Source organism: Chrysoperla carnea, chromosome 2, assembly GCF_905475395.1.
Source record: "Chrysoperla carnea chromosome 2, inChrCarn1.1, whole genome shotgun sequence".
Lineage (NCBI taxonomy): Eukaryota > Metazoa > Arthropoda > Insecta > Neuroptera > Chrysopidae > Chrysoperla > Chrysoperla carnea.
The window spans coordinates 65,973,810-65,993,858 of record NC_058338.1 but is presented as its reverse complement, the minus strand read 5'-3'; the positions used below and the strand labels follow the sequence as shown (position 1 = coordinate 65,993,858).

Here is a 20,049-nt window from a genome sequence, read left to right as displayed (position 1 = left end):
ATTAGAGCATTGTAAAAAAAATGTAAATGTAGTTGCAAGTGTCCGACCGAAACTGGAATTTCTACCTAAACCGAAACGGAAGCCGAATCTTTGATATCTTGAAACTTTTTAGACATGTTAAAAATTGATTGTTTACTGAAATTTGGCTTATTTTTTAACAGACAGTTAAATCAAATAAAAATTGTTTATATACTGTGCTTTCTCATAATTAAAATCAACAAACCACTTTCTGAAGATCACACGATAGCAGGCAGTTTCAATGTTAAGATTAATAAAACCAAATCCAAGAACGCAACAAATCAAGTCACAACAAAATTACAACGGACTGGCCGGTAAACACAGCGGACACGAACTCACTAAAGGTTAGCCGAACGACATGCGATAATTAACGAACGTAGCGTTTCGGTGTGGCCGAAAGCTCGGCAGATTTTCTTCCGAAACTGAAACTGATTTTTGGGCCGAAACCGAACCTTCGGTCGGACACTGGAAGTTACCGATTTTATCTATCCATTTTACAAATTCTATACTTAAAGGTTTTTTGGTTTAATTTATTAAATTTCAATTTTACTGCTGCGCAAATTCTTTCACGTCTTATAATAGTACATAAAGCGTGAGGAATACAGTGTTAAATTTAGAAAAGGCTTTAAAAAAAATTATACTTCAGCTTTTCCAAATTATCCTTTTACCATCATAAACTAGGTGTATGGAAAATTTGTGTTTTGTAGTAAATTATATTTTATCCGTATATTTTGAGGGAATTAGAGCTTTACAGATTGAAACGTTGCTGGTCAGTATTTTTCTAACTATATTTGTATACCTTTTTCGACTAACTTTCATAAAAAATGTCTTTAAAACAGTCATTTTTGTCTACAGGCGTCTTTTGGTATAGGTTATCATAAAATCACCTTATTAATCCATTTTCGCCTCCAAAAGGAAAAGAGATATGAAGCTGAACTTTTTATAGCGCGCTTAGTACGAAAAAAGTGAGTTTGAGTTCTTAATTTAGCAACATGGATCAACGCCTTGGGTCCGTAGGAACTCTCTTGTAAACCGTTTGACAAAAGTTTAAATGTAAAAAAATATTTCTTATAAAAAAATAAACAACTTTTTTGAAACATTTTTTCGTAAACAACACTCTTTACCCGTGCAAATTAGGTTATAGCATTATACATGTATTGTTTTGTATCAAGTACACATTTATTATACATATACTAGCGGCCCCGACGGACGTTGTCCCGTAAAAACGTAACTCCAATTCATGAATACCTATACTACGTTTAGCCTGTCCGCTAAACCCATCCCGCTAAACCCCAATTTAACTCCTATTTATTGGAGTGGCCTGACCTTTGATAGTAGAGCTCGCTGCGCTCGCATATGGCTCTAATAAATGCCTATTGACAATACCTGAATACTATTAAAAATACATAGTACACATAGTATACATAATGTGATATGATTTATATGCGCTCCCACCATTTAATGAAATTTCATTTTTTTGGTACGGAGCCCTCAAAAACAGTTGTACTGGACCAAATTGTAAATCTAAACCATTCTCGAATCTCCACGAACACACACAAAAAATTTCATCAAAATCGGTCCAGCCGTCTAGGAGGAGTTCAATTACATACACACACACACAAGAAATATATATATTAAGATGTAGATATGTGTTTGATTATTTATATATCTACTGAGTAAGTGAGAAAAAAGATACCTTCTCTTATTACTTTGTATGAAAGAGTTACTATTTTTCTTTACTTACATGGCGTAAAAAGAAAACGATTGCGTAATCAAAACTGTAAATACATGGTATTTCAACAATTAACACCATCAATTGTTTGCTTTCACTTGTTAATTTATAAGTTTTATGCAAATAACAAACAGTGTCAAAATTATTCATAAGGTAATAAGTTAATCGGATTTGATCAACTTTTAAAAACTTTTATAATAAATATTTCATTGATTTAAACGAGAAACAGGACAAAGTTCAATATTTTTATTAATTTTGAATTCGGAAATGGGAAGTATGTAGATATATTGAACGAAATGATAAATATTCGAACTCTGAATTATTTCGGACTGTTAACTAGAATATCATATACAGAGTGCTTTTTTAACTTGATATTTGCAAAAAATTTATCTATGAAAGAAATTTGAAAAATTCTCAATGATTTCGTGTTTTAATAAAAAAAAAACTTCATTCATGCATTCTACGAATTTTCTTAAAAAACTACAGTTCTCGCAAAATAAATCAATGAAAATATATATTATTTTTTTCTGAGATGACAGATTTCATGAAAATATCCATTAAAAAAATTTGATCGAATCTTTCAATTGATCAAACTTTTGATTAAAATAATTTTTTTGTATCTGAATTTTTTTTAGCAAATGCCAAGTTAAACAAGTGAAAACAAACAATTGACTGAGTTAATTGTTGAAATACCATGTATAGACAGTGTTGATGAAGCAATCGTTTGTTTTTTGACGTTACGTTAATAAAAAAAGATATCCACTTTTAAATAGCTACACACACACTGATATTCCCATATTAATGCATACTATAAAATTTGCACCTAATAAGCGCCCTCGTGGGTAAACAGTGAAGTTTACAAAAAATTTTTCAAACAAAAGTTGTTTATTTTTTTATAAAGAACATTTTTTACATTTAAACTTTTGTTCTATCTCTAACGGTTTACAAGATGGGTCCTACGGACCCAAGACCCAATTGACCCATATTGCTCATTTACGAACTTGACCTCAGTTTTTAGGCCCTGAGTACGCTATAAAAATTTCATCTTGATATCTCTTTTTGTTTTTGATTATCGTGTCCACAGACGGACGGACGGACGGACAACCGGAAATGGACTAATTAGGTGATTCTATGAACACCTATACTAAAATTTTTTTCGTAGCATGAATATTTTTAGGCGTTCCAAACTTTGGACTAAACTTAATATACTATGTATATTTCATATATACATGGTATAAAAACACTGTACAGTAATCATAGAACAAATTGTTCACCTGTGTTTACCACATGCTTTAATTTGTTTTTGAGAAAATACATTTAATTAGAGTTTCAAAAAAAAAAAACAACTTACTTATATCTTCTAAGCTATAACAAGTTTTATGTAAGGCGCCTGAGTAAAACTCAAGACCAATAATAGCGAATATAACGATAGCAAACAGCACCAACAATCCGATTTGCAATAATGGTGCCATTGCCTTGATAATGGACTTCAACACAACCTGCAAACCTGTTGTAGAAAAGAAAAAAATTTATATTATTTGCATTAATGATTTAAAAAATAAAATAGATCGGTATTTGTCTCGAATAAAATTGATCGGATTTCTCATGTAGTAACTCATATCAATTATTGAGATTCCTTCAAACAGCAATTCTAATATACCTCGATAATTTTGAATCGCGTGTAATTTGAAAAAAAAGCTACTGGAACTTTTTCTGAAATCTGTTCGGTCTTTAAATCAAAACAAAACGGAATATTTACGTTAAATGCCGTAGGTATGTTTTATAGTCGCTTTACTTTGAAATCTTGAAAAAGGTCTGGAATATTTATTTCGTATGGTATATTATTTGTTTGGTAGTCTATCTCGCCCTATAATCTCTATGGCACCTTTAAATTTTGTTCCAAATATCCATGCTTTATCGTTAATATAAATAGCGATCAGATTCAATTTGTGAATCAAAAAAAGAATCGTTTTTTTTGGAATTTTACTAAGTGACTTTTTTATGTAGGCTACAATTATTGTTCAAAGGAATCCCAAACGAATGATATCATTTGTGTTAGGCTCAGAGTCGATCAATTTTTCAGGTTAAACACCGGTCTATAAATAATATTAATTAATTTTTTATTAAGAAAATTATCAAAAAATTTGTAATTCCAACAATTTTTTTTACATTTTTCACTGTTAATCGTTGTTATTGAGGTTTTAGCCAATATTTGAAACAACAAAAACTATCGTTTAATTATTTTCAATTTTCTGATACTTTTTCTTAAATTAAAAAAAAACTTAAATTAATATTTTTGAAACTTGAAATGGATTTGTTATCATTTTAAAACTAATACTAATTTTTATTTTCTAAAAAATATCTAAAACTAATAATTCTAAAATATATTGAAACAAGTGTTTCGCTAGTTGTCAAAATTAACTATGTTGTCTTACAAAAATATTTCCTCCTTAAATTAACTATGTTGTTTCACAAAAATCTTGCGGAACCTTGTGAAAAGACGCAAAAATATCGAATGGAAATACAAATCCGAAAAATGGGATACATCTGTGTCGACTTTATCTCAATCAATTAGTTTCGAAAATTAAACACTAAAACACAGTCAAAGTTCGAAAAATTTGAACAGAAAGACGAATTTGAATGCGATTTTCTACATCCGATTTGTTATAGCGTCAGGAAAATTTGTGATCTAAATTGATTTATACGAAATTAAAAAAATGCTATTTGCAAAAAAAAAATTTATTCATTTTAAATTGTCCGTAGTTATACTAAATTCACGATTCGGTTAATAATGATGAAAATGATTCCAAACTTGCTACTCAGGGGTTTTTGGGGCCGCTGAACACGAATATTAGGTACCATGGGAACCTGAACCTGAACACGAATATCAGATATCATGGGTATCTCGGGCACCAAGTACTTCGGAGACCAATTCTGTTGCGATATTCGTGTTCAGCGATCCCAAAAACTCCGGAGTAACAAGTTTGGAATCATTTTCATCACTATTAACCGAATTGTGAATTTAGTATATTTACGTTCAATTTAAAATGAAATTATAAAATGCATACTATTTATGGAAATAGCATATTTAATTTAATTTCTTATAAATCAATTTGAGTCACAAAATGTACTGACTGCTCTAACGAATCGAAAGCAGAAAACCGCATCCAAATATTACTGTTCAAATTTTCGAACTTCAGTGTTTCGTTTCTGCGACTAAATTTTTATGATAGAAAATCGTATAAAAAATGAAAATGTGAGGAATTATCCAGCTACAACTTTTATCGAAATTTCTTGTTTAACGCATTGTTATCAAGCTCAGTGGTTTGGTACAAAAAAGCCCCGTTTAACGTGTAATAAGAAATTATAGGGGTCTTACACCCTTAGCTTCGTTAAACTAATATTTAAACAAAAATAGTAGTCGATTTTTGTTAAAAAATTTCTTTGAAAGAGAAAGATTTTTGTAAGACTTAAAACTAATCTAAAAAATAAATTTTACTTTTCTTCTACATAGAAAAGCTACTTACTAGGAATACCAGAGACTAGCTTGAGGGGTCTGAGCACTCTGATCGCTCTGAGTGTGCGTAGGTCCATCTCATTTTCACTATTGTCATTTGAACTATGAGTAGGGAACTGCGTGATGAACCTGCAAACACACTAGCCGTCTACACATTCTAGCTCAACTACATCAGCCCCAAAAATAAAGATTTTATATTTTAAAATCAACAAAAAAATTAAACACACCACAAACACTCGCACACGCTAATTATGTAAAAATTTAAAACAAAAAAATTAATTTGAAAAAAAAAAAACTTAATTGTGAAATACACAAACCTAATTATTGTCTCTAAATATTTGTTAATACTTTATAATATTGTGTGGACTAATTTTTTAATAATTAATTATTATTTATATTCATGAAAAAATAAATTTTAGGAAATACTATTATTGTTAAGTAATGTATGTAGGTAATGTTTAGTAATGCATACAGGCTGAGTTTTTAAAAGTTTCCAGCTTATTTATTCAAAAACGGAATGGAATATTAAAAAAGGAAAGGATAAAATACGAATCTTCTTATTTTCGGGGGAATGAAAAAGAAAAGTTCTATTTCCCGAGTATACTTAAATAGAACTACATTCCTTTTTTATTGTTAGTTCCTTGTTTAAGTTTTTAGAACATTTGTAGATTACAAAGTTTCCGCAAGGAAATAACAAATTTTTGTACAAATTCTTATATTTTATAGAAAAGCAAGTAACTTTTGTCTACAAAATTTTTTACCAGTTTTTATCATTAAAAAAGTGTAAAATCAAGTACCGAGAAATGAAGTGTACGAAAAAAAAATTTTAGGTTTCAAGTTTGCGGCCAAGAACCAGATTCTACTACAAACAGTATGTAATTTCATTTAATAATAAAGAAGTTGGCCTCTGTTTGACCCGGAAGATGCTCTCCGAAAATAAAACTTGTCACAATATTTTCATTCCCCCGATAATAAGAAGATCCGTACTTTACCGTTTTTTTAAACCAAGTATAAATGAAATATAGTACAAGAGAGGTCGATCTTCACTCGCCTGATAACCAGATGAGACATATTTTTCTTTTATAAATTTTATTGATTGTTAAACACTTGTGTCATAGTTCTTCTCTTGAAAAGTATTCATGACTATTTTAATTGAATTAATTTTAATCAATTTTTTCCACGAACGGTTTTTTAAGACAAGCCAATACCATTATTTTCGTAATTATATTATCTTTCTTCTGATACCAATTTCGATTGAATATGAGATTGGTGTAGTTACCTATATTGACGTAGCCGTTCATCTGGTATGAACAGATCTACACCAAATCGTTAACCCCAATCGAAATTGGTATCAGAAGAAAGAAAATTTTTGAAAATAATGGTATAGACTTACCTGAAAAAACCCATTCATGAGAAAAATAGATCAAAATTAAATTAGCCATGAACACTTTTCTAGAAAAAAAAGGATTATTTAAAAATCAATAAAATTTCAAACAAAATATGTCTTATCTAGTAATCAGATAGGAGAAAATCGACCTTATATCGTCTCTTAGACCAATATATTTGATATTTCAATCCGTTTTTGAAAAATTAGTAAGAAACTTTTTTTAAATCATTTGTATGTAATGTCTGTGTATGTATGCGATGTTTAATAATGCAATAAAATTACAAGGGCAAACTTTTTAACAAGCCAAACTTTTTAAATTAATTTCTAGACGTTTTGAAATCGTCATTCGCCCACAACTCATACCCACTTCCCAACTTAGAAATAATACCCACTTTAAAAAGTCAATAATTGATAGATCTGAAAGAAGAGGCCGGCATAAACATGAAGCAACGCATATCCAACAAGGCTTAAAGCATCGAACAAGGCGTAATAAATATAGTAAATATTATAATTAACACTTGATACCGAATTAGATGAGTATCAAATGGGTATTTCACATTGCAAAATAAATGCGAACCAAGGTGTTAAGCTGCAATTATACAGGTTGGTCCAAGCTATAACAGCAGGGGTTTATCAAATAATAGGAAACGTAAAGATAATTTTTCATACTTATAACCGGGAAAGCGCCTTTTAGATGGAGAGTTTTGAAATTAGTGATGAGCGAGACCAAGATCAAAATCGAGACCATAGTTATCTTCGTCTTGGTCTGTATCTTGAAGATTGTATCTTGGTATTGGTCTAGCAAAAATATGTCTTGGTCTTGAAGAGTTGTGCCTTGGTCTTGGTTTTGCAAAAATAATCTCAGTTTTGGACTTTGTAAATTGTCAATTATCTACAAATATATTATTATATATACTTATAAAATGATGAGAACAGATAATCAAGGTGTGTTATACCGAAAGTTAATATATTAGTTATTGTTTTTTCTTTATTTCTCTGGTTTTACTTAAAATACGAAAGAAAAATTTACTCAAGTATGATAAGAAAGAACAGTGAACTTGTTACGGGCTTTGGTCTTGCGCAAAATAGTTAGGTCTTGATCTTGTAGAGTTAGGTCTAGGTCTTGATCTAAATTCATACAGATAGTGTCTTGATATTGCTCTTGGTCTAGAAAAATTTGTAACACCAAGACAAAGACTGCAAGAGCGAGTCTAATTTTGTTCATCGTTAGTTGAAATTTTAGAAAAAAGGATATTTTAGTAAATATTATTAAACAATTGCTTAGAAATTTTGTAATATGACACACAATGTCCAAGGCATATGAAATATTATTATTATTTTATTGGCAATAAAATCCTTACCGCCGGTTTTCCTAATTTATTATCATAATCCTAAACTCCTCATAAAGGATCTAGAAAAAAACGCTTTTCCGGCTATAACAGAATTGAGAAATTATCATTACGGTAACGTAATTTGATGAAGTTCTGTTGTTATAACTTGAAACGCCCTGTACATATGGAAAACATCACATAATGAACACAAAATAACGAATAAGCATAAGTATTAAATAGATATTTCACATTGCAAAGTATGGATGCGATCCATTCATTTTGCGATATTCTATACCTTAAGGAAACTTAGCTTTTATTCGTTGTTCTATGTTCGTTGTCAGATGTTTGCATATATTTGGCCCCAAAAGCAGCTGATAAAGTGTTTACGCGACTGAAGTTAGTCTGGGTGCATTTCAGCATATAATATCAATGATAAATACATTTTTTTTAATTAAAAATTATAGTTAAATTTTGTTTTTCACCAAGCGGCGAAAAATTTGAATTGCGCCACAATCTCACAAGCTTAAAATTGACGAATCCGTTTTATTTGTAGAAAATAATGCCCAACAAAAAAATGGGGTAAATGGTATCTGACACACCATTTTTTGTGTGTTTTTACCACCAGTTACTCTTTCTATTAGAATAACCAAAATCGTCATTTTTAAACTTGTTTGAGCGCGACTAAACTCGGTAATGCAAAAGTGATTTTCTTTTCTTTTAGCCTGTCAATGTGTCCCAGAATCTTTTTCGGATGCACACCTGGTCATAAAGTTACAGGTCAATATTATTTTTATCCGATATGTATTCGTTGATTAAACGTAATTAGGAAATAGACGATTTCAAAGTATCGGACTGAGAAATCAGCGAGTTAACTTTGTCGGGCGATTATTTCACTTTATTTTGAATATTATCATAAAGCAATCTATGAAAAATTAGCAAATGTGCCTCACTTTGAGTGTAATAATTCGCGTATTTTGAAGTAGAGATTATGATATAAATAATTTTGTCTCCTGTGATTCAAATTACATCACAAAAATCAGGAAAATATATTATTAGAAATTATTTGATCTTGAAAACTGACGACACAAGCTGTTAGTTCATATCTTAAATGTGAAATTTCATGTAAAAATTTAATAGCAGATGTTTCTAAAATTATTATAGAATTGAGCATGAAACGAAGAAATACTGTTTTAAGTATTGAAAACTGATCTTAAATTGTTAAAGCTAAGATGTCATAATGTAGACTTATTTAGGATGTATTTATTCATGACAATACATGCTGAAGGGCACCGGAACTGTAATATTTGGCAGAAATTTCAGAACGGCTGGAAATTTAAGAGGCTGTGGCCAACTTTGAGTAACAACTTTGCCTCCTCTCCGGTTGGAAAGTGTCAACTTTCATCCCACTGCGAAGTTGCCGCATTTTTGCCCCCGTCGAGTAAAAAAATAGTATACACATCACGGGAGTAAGTAAAGAATGCCCCAAATCTTATGTTTGTCAATGAATATAAGATCTAAGACATTCATTACTTTTGTTCCCTAGATGTGTAATATCCTATTTCGCCCTCGAAAACTTTCACTGCCGGAGGCTTCTTTTTTAGAACATTTTGAAAGTTTTACGGTAAATTTAAAATTGACTAATAGTCTTTGCGGAAGATAACGATATTCAAAATGCAAGAGATATTCAAAATCGATAATTAAACCGATATTCAAAAAAAGAAAGCAAATCAATAAGAAATACAAAAACTATCTTAACCGACACTCACCGAAGCAGGTTGTCCATCGTCCGACACTTTGAAAATTGCAATGTCACACAATGAAAATCTCGTTCTTTTGAGTCTCGGGCAAAATAATTTATTTATTTTTTAATCAATAATTATCTTCTTCTTTGCACGACGTTCTTAAACAATTTTCAGCAATTTTAACCTGGCCATGCAATTTGAAATTTTCTAGGTCTCCGGTAAGTTATAAAATCTGTTATTATTAAAATTTTCGAGGAGGGAAAAATTGTTAAACACGACCTAGATAATAGCCTCTCAAATTTCCAAAGCAAAAAATATTTAACTTGAAAATTACAAAGTTTTGAAACCTTACCAATCATTCAATGCAGTTAGGAGTCTGTAAAAGATATGCAAACCATTTTCAAACCATTCCAAACCCCTTATGTAAACCATTTGCGCAAACAAAGTTTGTGCAAACAATGTCATGGTTGAGGCACAGATTGAATTATTTGCACAAGCACACTATATAGTTTGAACAAATGGGTCGATGAAACGTCTGTGCAATAACTTAATCAATTCCAATCACCATGAAATTGTTTGCACTAACAGTTTTGCCATTTTAATCACTTTGTAACTAATAGCACATACGGTTTGCGCAAACGTATGAAGATTTATATTTGAAAGTTAAATATACCTTTTTAGTGTTGATTTAAAAAAAAAAAAAACGAAAACCCTGATTTATAGTTGGCCCTTGCAAACTATTATTTTAAATATGGATATATTATCTTTTTTTGTTGAAGCCCAAATAATTAATTTGATTACTAAAAAATTGTGTGCGTGGACGTGGTCAGTTGATTCCTTAAATCATATCCATATTTATAATCGAGTAATTATTAAATATTATTTACTATCTTTGCGTGTACTTTGGTTCTTTTTTAACCAAAATTATTTTTTAAGATTCAAGGACTGTTTATTTAACCGGATTTTTCTCTTTTTCTCTTAATTATCTGTAGTACTTTTCATTTGTAAAGTCTACGAATAACCAATCCTGGTAGAAATCATTCATATATATTTCTTTAGTAAAATATTTATGATTCAGATTGTTTATACTTGATAGCGAAATATTTCAACTAAATTCACAGTCGCAGTAGTCATAGTGTCGTAAATAAGATTGAAAACGACAATGGTTCTAGACTTGACACTTTCGTTCTTATCAAAACTTCTTATCTTTTTAAGGAGAAAGCGCAGTGAAGCAGTTTATTTTGAATTTATATAAATAAATTCAAATAAATCTAGTACTGGAAACTTTATTTTTCGACTGTTTGTAGACCAATGTATAAAAAACAAGCTTTATTCACGCTCGTGAGATAAGAACTACTTTTCTCCGTCAGTATTCGTGGAAAAAATAGTTCATTACCGCACTTGTATCGTAATGAATCCATTACCACATTAAAAATTACTGATAAAATGTAAACTAACAACAAGTAATGGTAGTAAATTTTGTAAGGCTTTACTTTTTTCAATAACTCAAGGCAAATTTTAAATTTTTTTACAATATACGTATGATAACCCATTATTAGCGTAATTCTGTGAATTCGCAACTCGGGCCTCACATTCGTAGTGCAAATTTCGGAGGCATACGTCAATAATGCTGTTAGTCCAGGTCTAAACCATTTTTCTGGATCAAAATAACTATCCAGAACTGCCTTAAATACTGTAATACTCATTTTATACTTAATTAAAAACAACAAGATAAGTATATTAAAAGATAAACATGCTCTTTCTATGCAAATGTGTTTGGATCAACTCCCGGCGTTTGTAAATATTATTAAAAGTTAATATGCTTAAATATTATTATAAATATTAGCTTCATAGAAAAATCAGAGGATAAATTAATGTTAATTTATTTTCTCCACCTTTTACTCCCAAACTCTAAGCATCGCTTTGATGAGTATTTTCAAGACATTTTGATGTTATTACCTAATGATTGGTGCAAATTATCAGCAAATTCACGAGAAATCGTGAACGAAAAATTGTTTACGGAAGGGCTGACTTACAAACTTAAAGAAATGTTAAAAATTTAAATTTAATTTCATTTTGGTTAATAATAATTTAATTAAAAATATTTAATAATTACTCGAGTTAAGTGTATCCTGGAATATTCTCAAAAAAACAAAAAAATAACTTATAATTACACACTAATTTATAATAAATTTAATCTATTTATTTAATTCAACTAATAAGAATCGGTAATATAGATCTAGGTTAAATATTATCTGTTTTAATCACTACAAAATCTAATAAATTAAATCTACATTCTCAAAAAAAGTATTCCAAAAAAATTGGTTATATTAAAAAAACAGTACTCGGCACTAGTTATTATCTTTACTGGTATCTGGCTAAAAAGGTTAGTAATAATTAATCTGGCTCAAAACTAGCTGTTTTTTTTTTTTAAATAAAATTTAAAAATTGAAGGCATTATTAAAAACAATATAAACTTCGTATATATATATATTAAAAAGTGATATTTAAAAAACTAATAGTCCAGCTAATTGACACAAAGTAGTTTGAAAACTTAATGCATGGAATTATTTTTATTCGAAGTCCTTTTTTTAGGGAAAATGCCTTAATCAATGGTTCATGAAAACCAAAACATTTCAAAAATAATTTTTAATATTTTTCAAGAATAAAATATGTGCCCAAAATATGTTTTTATGAATTTGAAAGTTCAATATGACTCCGCTATTATTCGAAGAAATAACATCTACTCAAGACCCAAAAAGTAATTATTACAAATTGGTGAACGAATGTTTGTAAAGTCTATCATCTAGTAATTAATAGGGTATTATCGTTAGTCAAAAATAAATTATGAAATTTGAAAAAAGTTAAAATTTATGTAAAAATTTACTTAAATATTCTGATTTCGAGTCATAAAAGCACATTTTCCTTTTTTAATATTAAAATTAGAAATCGTAATTTTTAAACTGTATATCACGTGACCTAAAACGCGGGCAAGCCCTGATGTGATGTCATTTCGGTATGATCCATTGACCATCACTTAGTTTAGTGTATATAGCTGGGTATAATATATCCATAGATAATAAGTATTTATACTTATTATAATTAGTTGTCTATGAATATATCTGTCAAACTTATTTGTGTTATTTCGTATAATGATACCGATATTACGTCACCAAATTGGATGCCCGCGTTTTTGACAGTTTAAAAAAGGTTTAAAATTTAATTTAAGTTTTTGACAAGAAAGCGTGTGTATTTTTCCGAAATAAATTTTTGGTGGCTTTTTATTAGTAAAATCAACATTTTGAAGTACTTTTTCAAATATAGTAGAATACCCTATTGGCTGTCATCTAATTATTTATTAATTAGCTGTATTTCTCCCAGGAAAAAAGTCCATTACAATCCCATAATCATATAAAATCAAGGTCCATTCCTTAAAAAACTGAACAGAGTAAAATTATCCATTTGCATTAGTTTTCCAAACAAATGCGCGCCTACGCACTGAACTTTAAATGAAAATATAAACAAAATTCTATATATTGATAGTGTATATTGTTAAAATATTTATATAAATCGTTTTGTTTTTTGCGTTTGATTATTTTAAATGGACGCATATGATTCTTACTTGGAATACGAGATACCAGTTTGAGTGGACGCAATACGCGGAATGATCGCAACATCCGTAGATCTACAACATCATTCGATTCCGCAAATATAGTCATTGACCTAATATAATAAATAGTTTTGTATTCTTACTTGGATTATGTTATTTGATTGATTGATTGTCTTTTAAAATGCATTACCCTAATGTTTGTATGGTTTAGCTTAAAAATAAATTCTACTAAGATAAGTTTATTTTATGAGTAGATGAGTATTTTTCCCACTATCAGAATTATGTATTGATATTTCTAAAGACATGAACCTCCTGAAATCAACTATTTACGATTAATCTGCTGATTTATTCTTTTTAAATAGTTTCCAATCATAAAGGTAATTCTCAAAGATTGCATGATTTGGTTCGTTCGTCGAAAAATCAAATGATGATTTTTAATCATTTTCAGGATTGAAAAATAATAATGTTAAATAAAATTGCAAAATAAAATAATAATTTTGAAACACTACATGTGATAATTTTCGTAGCACATTGTCTTTCGTATATGACCAAACAATGTTTAGAAATCCTCAGTTGGTTGTTAACTATAATTTTTTTTCTCACGAAATATTCCTAAATCACCCTGAAAGTTTCGAGTTGAGCCTAAATATACTCTACTAATTGTGAATTTTTAAACTCTTCAAATTGTTTCTAAATATAATTTTTTCCTTCGAGAAAACTCAGTTTTATAGTTGGTATACTATATTTTATTTTACTTACAAGTGAAAATATAATTTTTCCTGAATTGACCATGAATAGAAACTTGAGATTGAATTGAAAATAGAGCTCAAATTGAAAATATATTAGTAAACAGAATCGACGATTCCATTTTATTGTATTAACTCAAGATTTCTCATCTGAAAGTACCTACTTCAATTTTCAGATGTAAGATTTGAACGAGACTGACAAATGCAACTCAAGTTAAATAAATGCTCGTAAAAATTATGAGTTAGTTAAAAGCTATTAATTTACCTCTTTTTTTAAATATTACAGCAGCAGAGAAAAAAACCGTTTAACTCGAATATCAAATTTTCTAATTTATTAATGATGAATCGATTTCAAATAGTCGTAGAAAAAAATTGGCATCCTTAAAGGATAAACTTTCAAATTTTGATAAATAAATTATTTGATTGTATATGAATTGATCAGAAGGTTCATGCCTTTAGAAAATGCTATGTCCAAAATTTTAAAGAAAATTATAGCCCCTCTTAAATTTTAAAATTTTTCGTAAATGTTAATTTTAAATAATTTCATTTTAATATTTCTTCTGAATTCAATTTTAACAGTAAACTAACGCAATATGTAACCAATATTTTAATATGAGTTAAGAATCTGATGAGTAAAATCAAATTGTACAAAACGCACAAATCTTTTAAAATAGAAATAAATGAAGTGTGAAATTCGAAAATATTAATTTTGAATAAAATACATTAAATTTTTTTTAAGTTCTCATCAACATTGAATTTTCGATCGTCTGATCGATGGACAGTCTTGCTTAACCCGCCAGCACTCGCATTATGAGCATTTTGCTCACGCTTGGTTTAAAACAAACATTACTTTTGTTTTTCAAATGATATAATGGTTGAAACTTTTTCTGTCTTCATATAATTTTATACAATTTTCGAATTATAAATTTTTTATATTTTTTTGATCTATCTACAGTTTTTACAAATTTTATTATTTTCAATTCCTTCAGAATTTGTAATAATTTCTTTAAACGCGATAGTAAAGGTGTAAGCAAAAAAATATTCGAAAATTTTAATGCCTGTACGTGTATTTTCGTTAGTTTAATACAAGTCGTAGTTGGAAAATTTAGAAAAACTTGTGATAGAAATATGGTGAAATTAGTTAAAATGAATTTAATTATTTAGATTATTTCTCATTCAATAATGACGTGTTTAAATTATTTTTAATCAGCTACTGCATTAAAAAGTAAATTTATATGAAATTATGTAGAGATAATGATTTACAAAGTTAAAGAATATTCAAAGCGCGAAATATTTAACGCATGTTTAGAACGCGTGAGAAAATCTCTCAGCACGCGACTAAAGATTACCGAACGGTAGACGCAAGTGCTGACAGCCATAATAAATTAATAATTTCGTATTCCGTGAATAAATAAGGTTGTTTTGTTCGATCTATTTCAGATGAGAACTTTCTTACGGATATTTTATAAATCCATAAGTTCCTTCACCATGATTACAAACACATACTATCGAATCAAATTTTAATAATTGATTTTATTCATCAGATATATTAAATATCGAAAAGAAAATAAAAAAAATGGAGTATAAATTTTCCCTTCAAATATAGTAATTTCTACGAATAAACCGTTTCAAAAGAATTTTTATTTGTAGAAATATGATATATCATACCAACCTGCTTTATTTTCATGTGTAATTGTGTAATTATTGCTAAGAATAATGAATAAAAACTGTAAGAGAAAATTTCAAAGATCTTTATTGCATTTCTAATAGTAGGCTCGGAGGTTAAATGTTCGGAAACTTTTCTATCATATTTAGATAAAATTATTGATTTCTAATCGTAAAACTCCTCCACCTTTTGCAACATACTTTCATACATAATATAAACCAAAAAGACTCAACCGTTTTGCATGAAAAAATTCCAAGTATAGAGCAGGCGCTAGATAGAGTTGGGTGTGAAAAATAAAGGATTGCATTTTGTCAACTGATTCTTGTTTAGAAAAGCTTATAGATTAATGTTCCGGAAATTGCTAGAAACACTATTGGTCCAATCATTGGTATATCCAGGGATATACACTATTGTGTACATCCCTCTATCCCTCCTCCTTCATAGAAACTGATAAAATTTTAATTTTTTGAACCAAATAAAGCTACCCCAGGCTTTTTGAGAAATTTTACGTCGAAAAAGTCCCTTGTCATTTTTAACAATTAAAAATTGAGGCTTTAGAATCAACCAATCTGTAATTACTCTTCAGAACTTTATAAAAGATGTTCATAGATGGTTTTCAGATTTTGAAAAGCTCCAAAATTTTGTTAACTCAAAAAGGGTGAACTTATCACAGGAAAATATCACAAAGAGCCTTTTTGACGTAAAATTACCAAAAAAAAAAACGGATAGCTTAGTTTAGTTTTGCACACTCAACTCTATCTAGTGCCTGTTAAAGTAGTTGAAGAATTCTTTCTTTTATCGAACTGATATTCAACGAGAATATGCAGAAAAATTAAAACCAGCTTTGGAACACTAACCACAACGGCTTATGATTCAAATCTTTAAATTTTCGTATAAGGATGCGACATTTACAATTTACACCCGCAGGCTGCAATCGATGGCATATCAAGTTCTGCATGTAAACTGAAATTTCTCTTCGGTTCCTATTATGTTGTATATGTTTTTTGAGTAACGACAATTATGAAACAGATATTATAGTTTCTAGATTTTCCAATTTCGCTTACAGTTACAGTTTCATCTCCAAAATATGGTACTGTTTTCATTTCAAGGTATTCAAATAGCCTTAGACCGTTAGACTGTGAGCTTATAGTGAAACAAAATTTCCATTTTGAAGATTCATTTTGTGTGTTATTTTGATGATTCATAAAGGTAAGTTTGGTATTAAAGAAAAATGAGGTTTTTTTCTTTGGCTTGAGTATTGAATTATTGAAGTATTGATATCGAGGTTTGAAATTTCCGCGTCACAATCCGTGAAAAATGGTAGGAAATTACAATTGAAAAAGGAATCATAAATCCTTTTTCGTTTTAATCCTTCACAATAATTCACGAGGTTTGCATTTTACACTTTTTCAGCCATGTTTCATTCACATATTCAATTGCCAAAAGTTTAAAAAAAAAATAAAAAGAACAACCGTAAAAAAACTTTACACTTGATCTTACTTACGTTTATCAATTTTCAAAAAGATAAAATTATGGAAATTTTGATTCGTTATGGGATCACGGTCTAAGCCGCTCTTTACCAGATACTGACATAGATATAACCATATAAATTATTAACATACACTTTATAAAGCGTTCTTTCTATTACATTCTTGTAAATATACAAGGTGAACCATTTTAATCTACTATGGCTAATAGCTCGTTTTATAGTTGACCAGTTTGATGGGGAACATCATGTCCATCAGATTGGACTTAGTTTTTCGAGTTTCTTAAATAGCCAATTAAGATCTTAAACGATAAGAGATAGAATAACACTTTAAATTAGAAAGTTGTTCTTTATAAAAAAAACTAACATCTTTCATCCAAACCATTTTTTCGAAAACCGCCAGCTTTCGAAGGAAATTAGACTTAAAAATATGTAATATTGCATTTACTCGAAAGAAAACATGCTAACTACGCAAAAATGCTTAAGCCAAAAATTGAGGACATTTGCTGTGCCCATGATTTTGACCTACAATTGTCGATAGCCTTTCAGTGTATTTTCAATCTCTTAAATGCAATAATGACATATTTTTAAGTCGCATTTCCTTCGAAAGCTAACGTATTTAGGAAAAATGTTTTAAACCAAATTGTTCATTTTTTCAAGATCAACTTTCTAATTTAAAGTGTTATTCTATCTCTTACCGTTTAGGATCTAAATTGGATATTAAAGCACCCCAAAGAACTAGGTCCAGATGTCAGAACATGATGTCCCCCATCAAACTTTATAATTTATTAGTTATTTTTTGATTGGTTAACTACTAAACGAGCTATTAGCCATAAGAGATTTAAATGGACCACCCTATATACGGCATATTAATTATATATACTTATATAGGTTTTGGGCCAGGTTTTTATTTCATAGTCATTTTAGAAAGGTTCAAATTTTGAGAAGCTGCTGTCGAAGTTATGACTTCATGAGTTATGAAAATTTTGAATTACTTGGCAACCTTAAAACTAATGAATATTCCAGACTTTTTAGCGTGCAGTTATTGTTATTATTAACAAGAGATTCAGATCGTTTCCTATGTTTTTGATCTGTAGAATCGATTTTAGAGAGTTTTATAAAAAATAAAAAATCGATTCTGTGGCTGAAAAAACATAGAAAATAATATGAATCTCTAGTTAATTCCTTAATGAAAATTTTCAAAGAAGAAAATGGTGTGAAACATCACTTTGACAAAATCCTCTCAAATTTTCAGACATTCTGAAATGATAAATGGTAACAACTGGCCCTAAGCCTAAAAGGAAACTTCTAGATAGACATATAAAACTAATTAGAAATGCAATAATAATGGAGATCCTGTATACATGATTTGTAATTAATAGTAAAATTATAAATAAAATCATAGAGAAAATGATATACCAGGAAGTTAATTAAATTGTATACAAAATACATTCAAAAGATTCTCTCAATCTTTCCATAAAAATACCAACATTAAAAAAAGAAAAAAAAAAATTTCATCGATAAATCTAAAATGAAATATAATATTTTGAAATCGATTTACTTACCCTGTAACTACTACAAAGAAATCCATTATGTTCCAAATATTTCTAAGATACGATCCTCTATGTAAAACAAAGCCTAATGCTAAAATCTTTAACGACGCTTCCACGCAGAATATTCCTAAAAAGTAAGCTTCGGTTTTTTCCTGTAATCAAATATTAAGGACGTTTAAATTTTTTTTTTATAATTATATCGATAAAAATTTTACATCATAATGCAAATATGACGAACAGTTCAAAGAATGTTTTAAATTATTAACAATTTTATGAAAAAAAGAAAGGTATGAAAAATATGTCTCACAGAAATAAAGTATACTTACTAATTTTTGTGCTAGAATGGTCTTGTCTTGGTGTGGCAAATGCTCCTCAAGTGCTAGCACCACACAGTTGGCTATGATTGTCAGCAGCACCGCATACTCGAACGGAGTAAGAAAGTGTTAAGGAAGTAATTTTCTTGATTCAAAATTTATTAAACATTATCAAAATTTATCAATTGAAATAAATATCACACATACTTATTTCAGTTATTAGCATTACTATAATATTTTTTAGGTTGTTGTTTCGCTGTGGGCATATCGACAGAAAATTCCAATTAAGTGTATACTTATTAAGAATATAATAATACATTTACAATAAAAATTTGAAGTCGATTGACTGTCTCTAACTCGAAAAAAAATTATATTAAAATTCGGACAATTAACATGGAAAGTGTGGTTTGTTGCTTGTGGATTTTTAACAAATTTTTTAATTTTAGAAATCACAACAAGATTAAAGATATTTTCAAAAAACGAACTGAACATTTTTGTATTTGTTTTGAGTTTAAAAAAAAAACCAAAATTATGGACCCCTACATTCTTGAGATATAATCATTCAAAGTTATTTAAATTTTCTGATTAACATAAACAATTATATTTAGAGAATAAGTAGTTATTAATATTTATCATACAGAATACATACAGTACATTACAGTATAGTTAAAAGCATGTTAAGGCTAATACTATATTTGAATATGTATGTGTGCTAAGGATGTGTATTATGTTGAAGTGGTATACAACATTTTTACAATATTGTACGGAGACAGCACCCCTAGGCTCATTAATATGTAAAAAGGAATCATGAGCCATTTCGATATGGTACCTCATTTACGATAAATCTTTTTTTCAATATAAAGAAGAAAGAAAGCGAGTCAGGAAAAAGCCGAAAAAAGTCAAAATAAAATACATAGATCTATGCACACCTGAAAGACTAAAAAAAT

General features: G+C 29.0%; 1 protein-coding gene across 1 annotated transcript in view; it reads right to left on the bottom strand.

Annotated features, from left to right (window-relative positions):
- The window catches only part of LOC123293925 (voltage-dependent calcium channel type A subunit alpha-1), a 179,931-nt gene that overhangs the window by 76,285 nt on the left and 83,597 nt on the right, over positions 1-20,049 (bottom strand). The window contains exons 3-6 of the mRNA XM_044874921.1: positions 19,115-19,220; positions 18,801-18,940; positions 5,278-5,396; positions 3,102-3,257 (exon numbers count right to left, since the gene is read on the bottom strand). Coding sequence (XP_044730856.1) covers positions 3,102-3,257; positions 5,278-5,396; positions 18,801-18,940; positions 19,115-19,220 — 521 coding nt within the window. The remainder of the gene's footprint in view (positions 1-3,101; positions 3,258-5,277; positions 5,397-18,800; positions 18,941-19,114; positions 19,221-20,049) is intronic.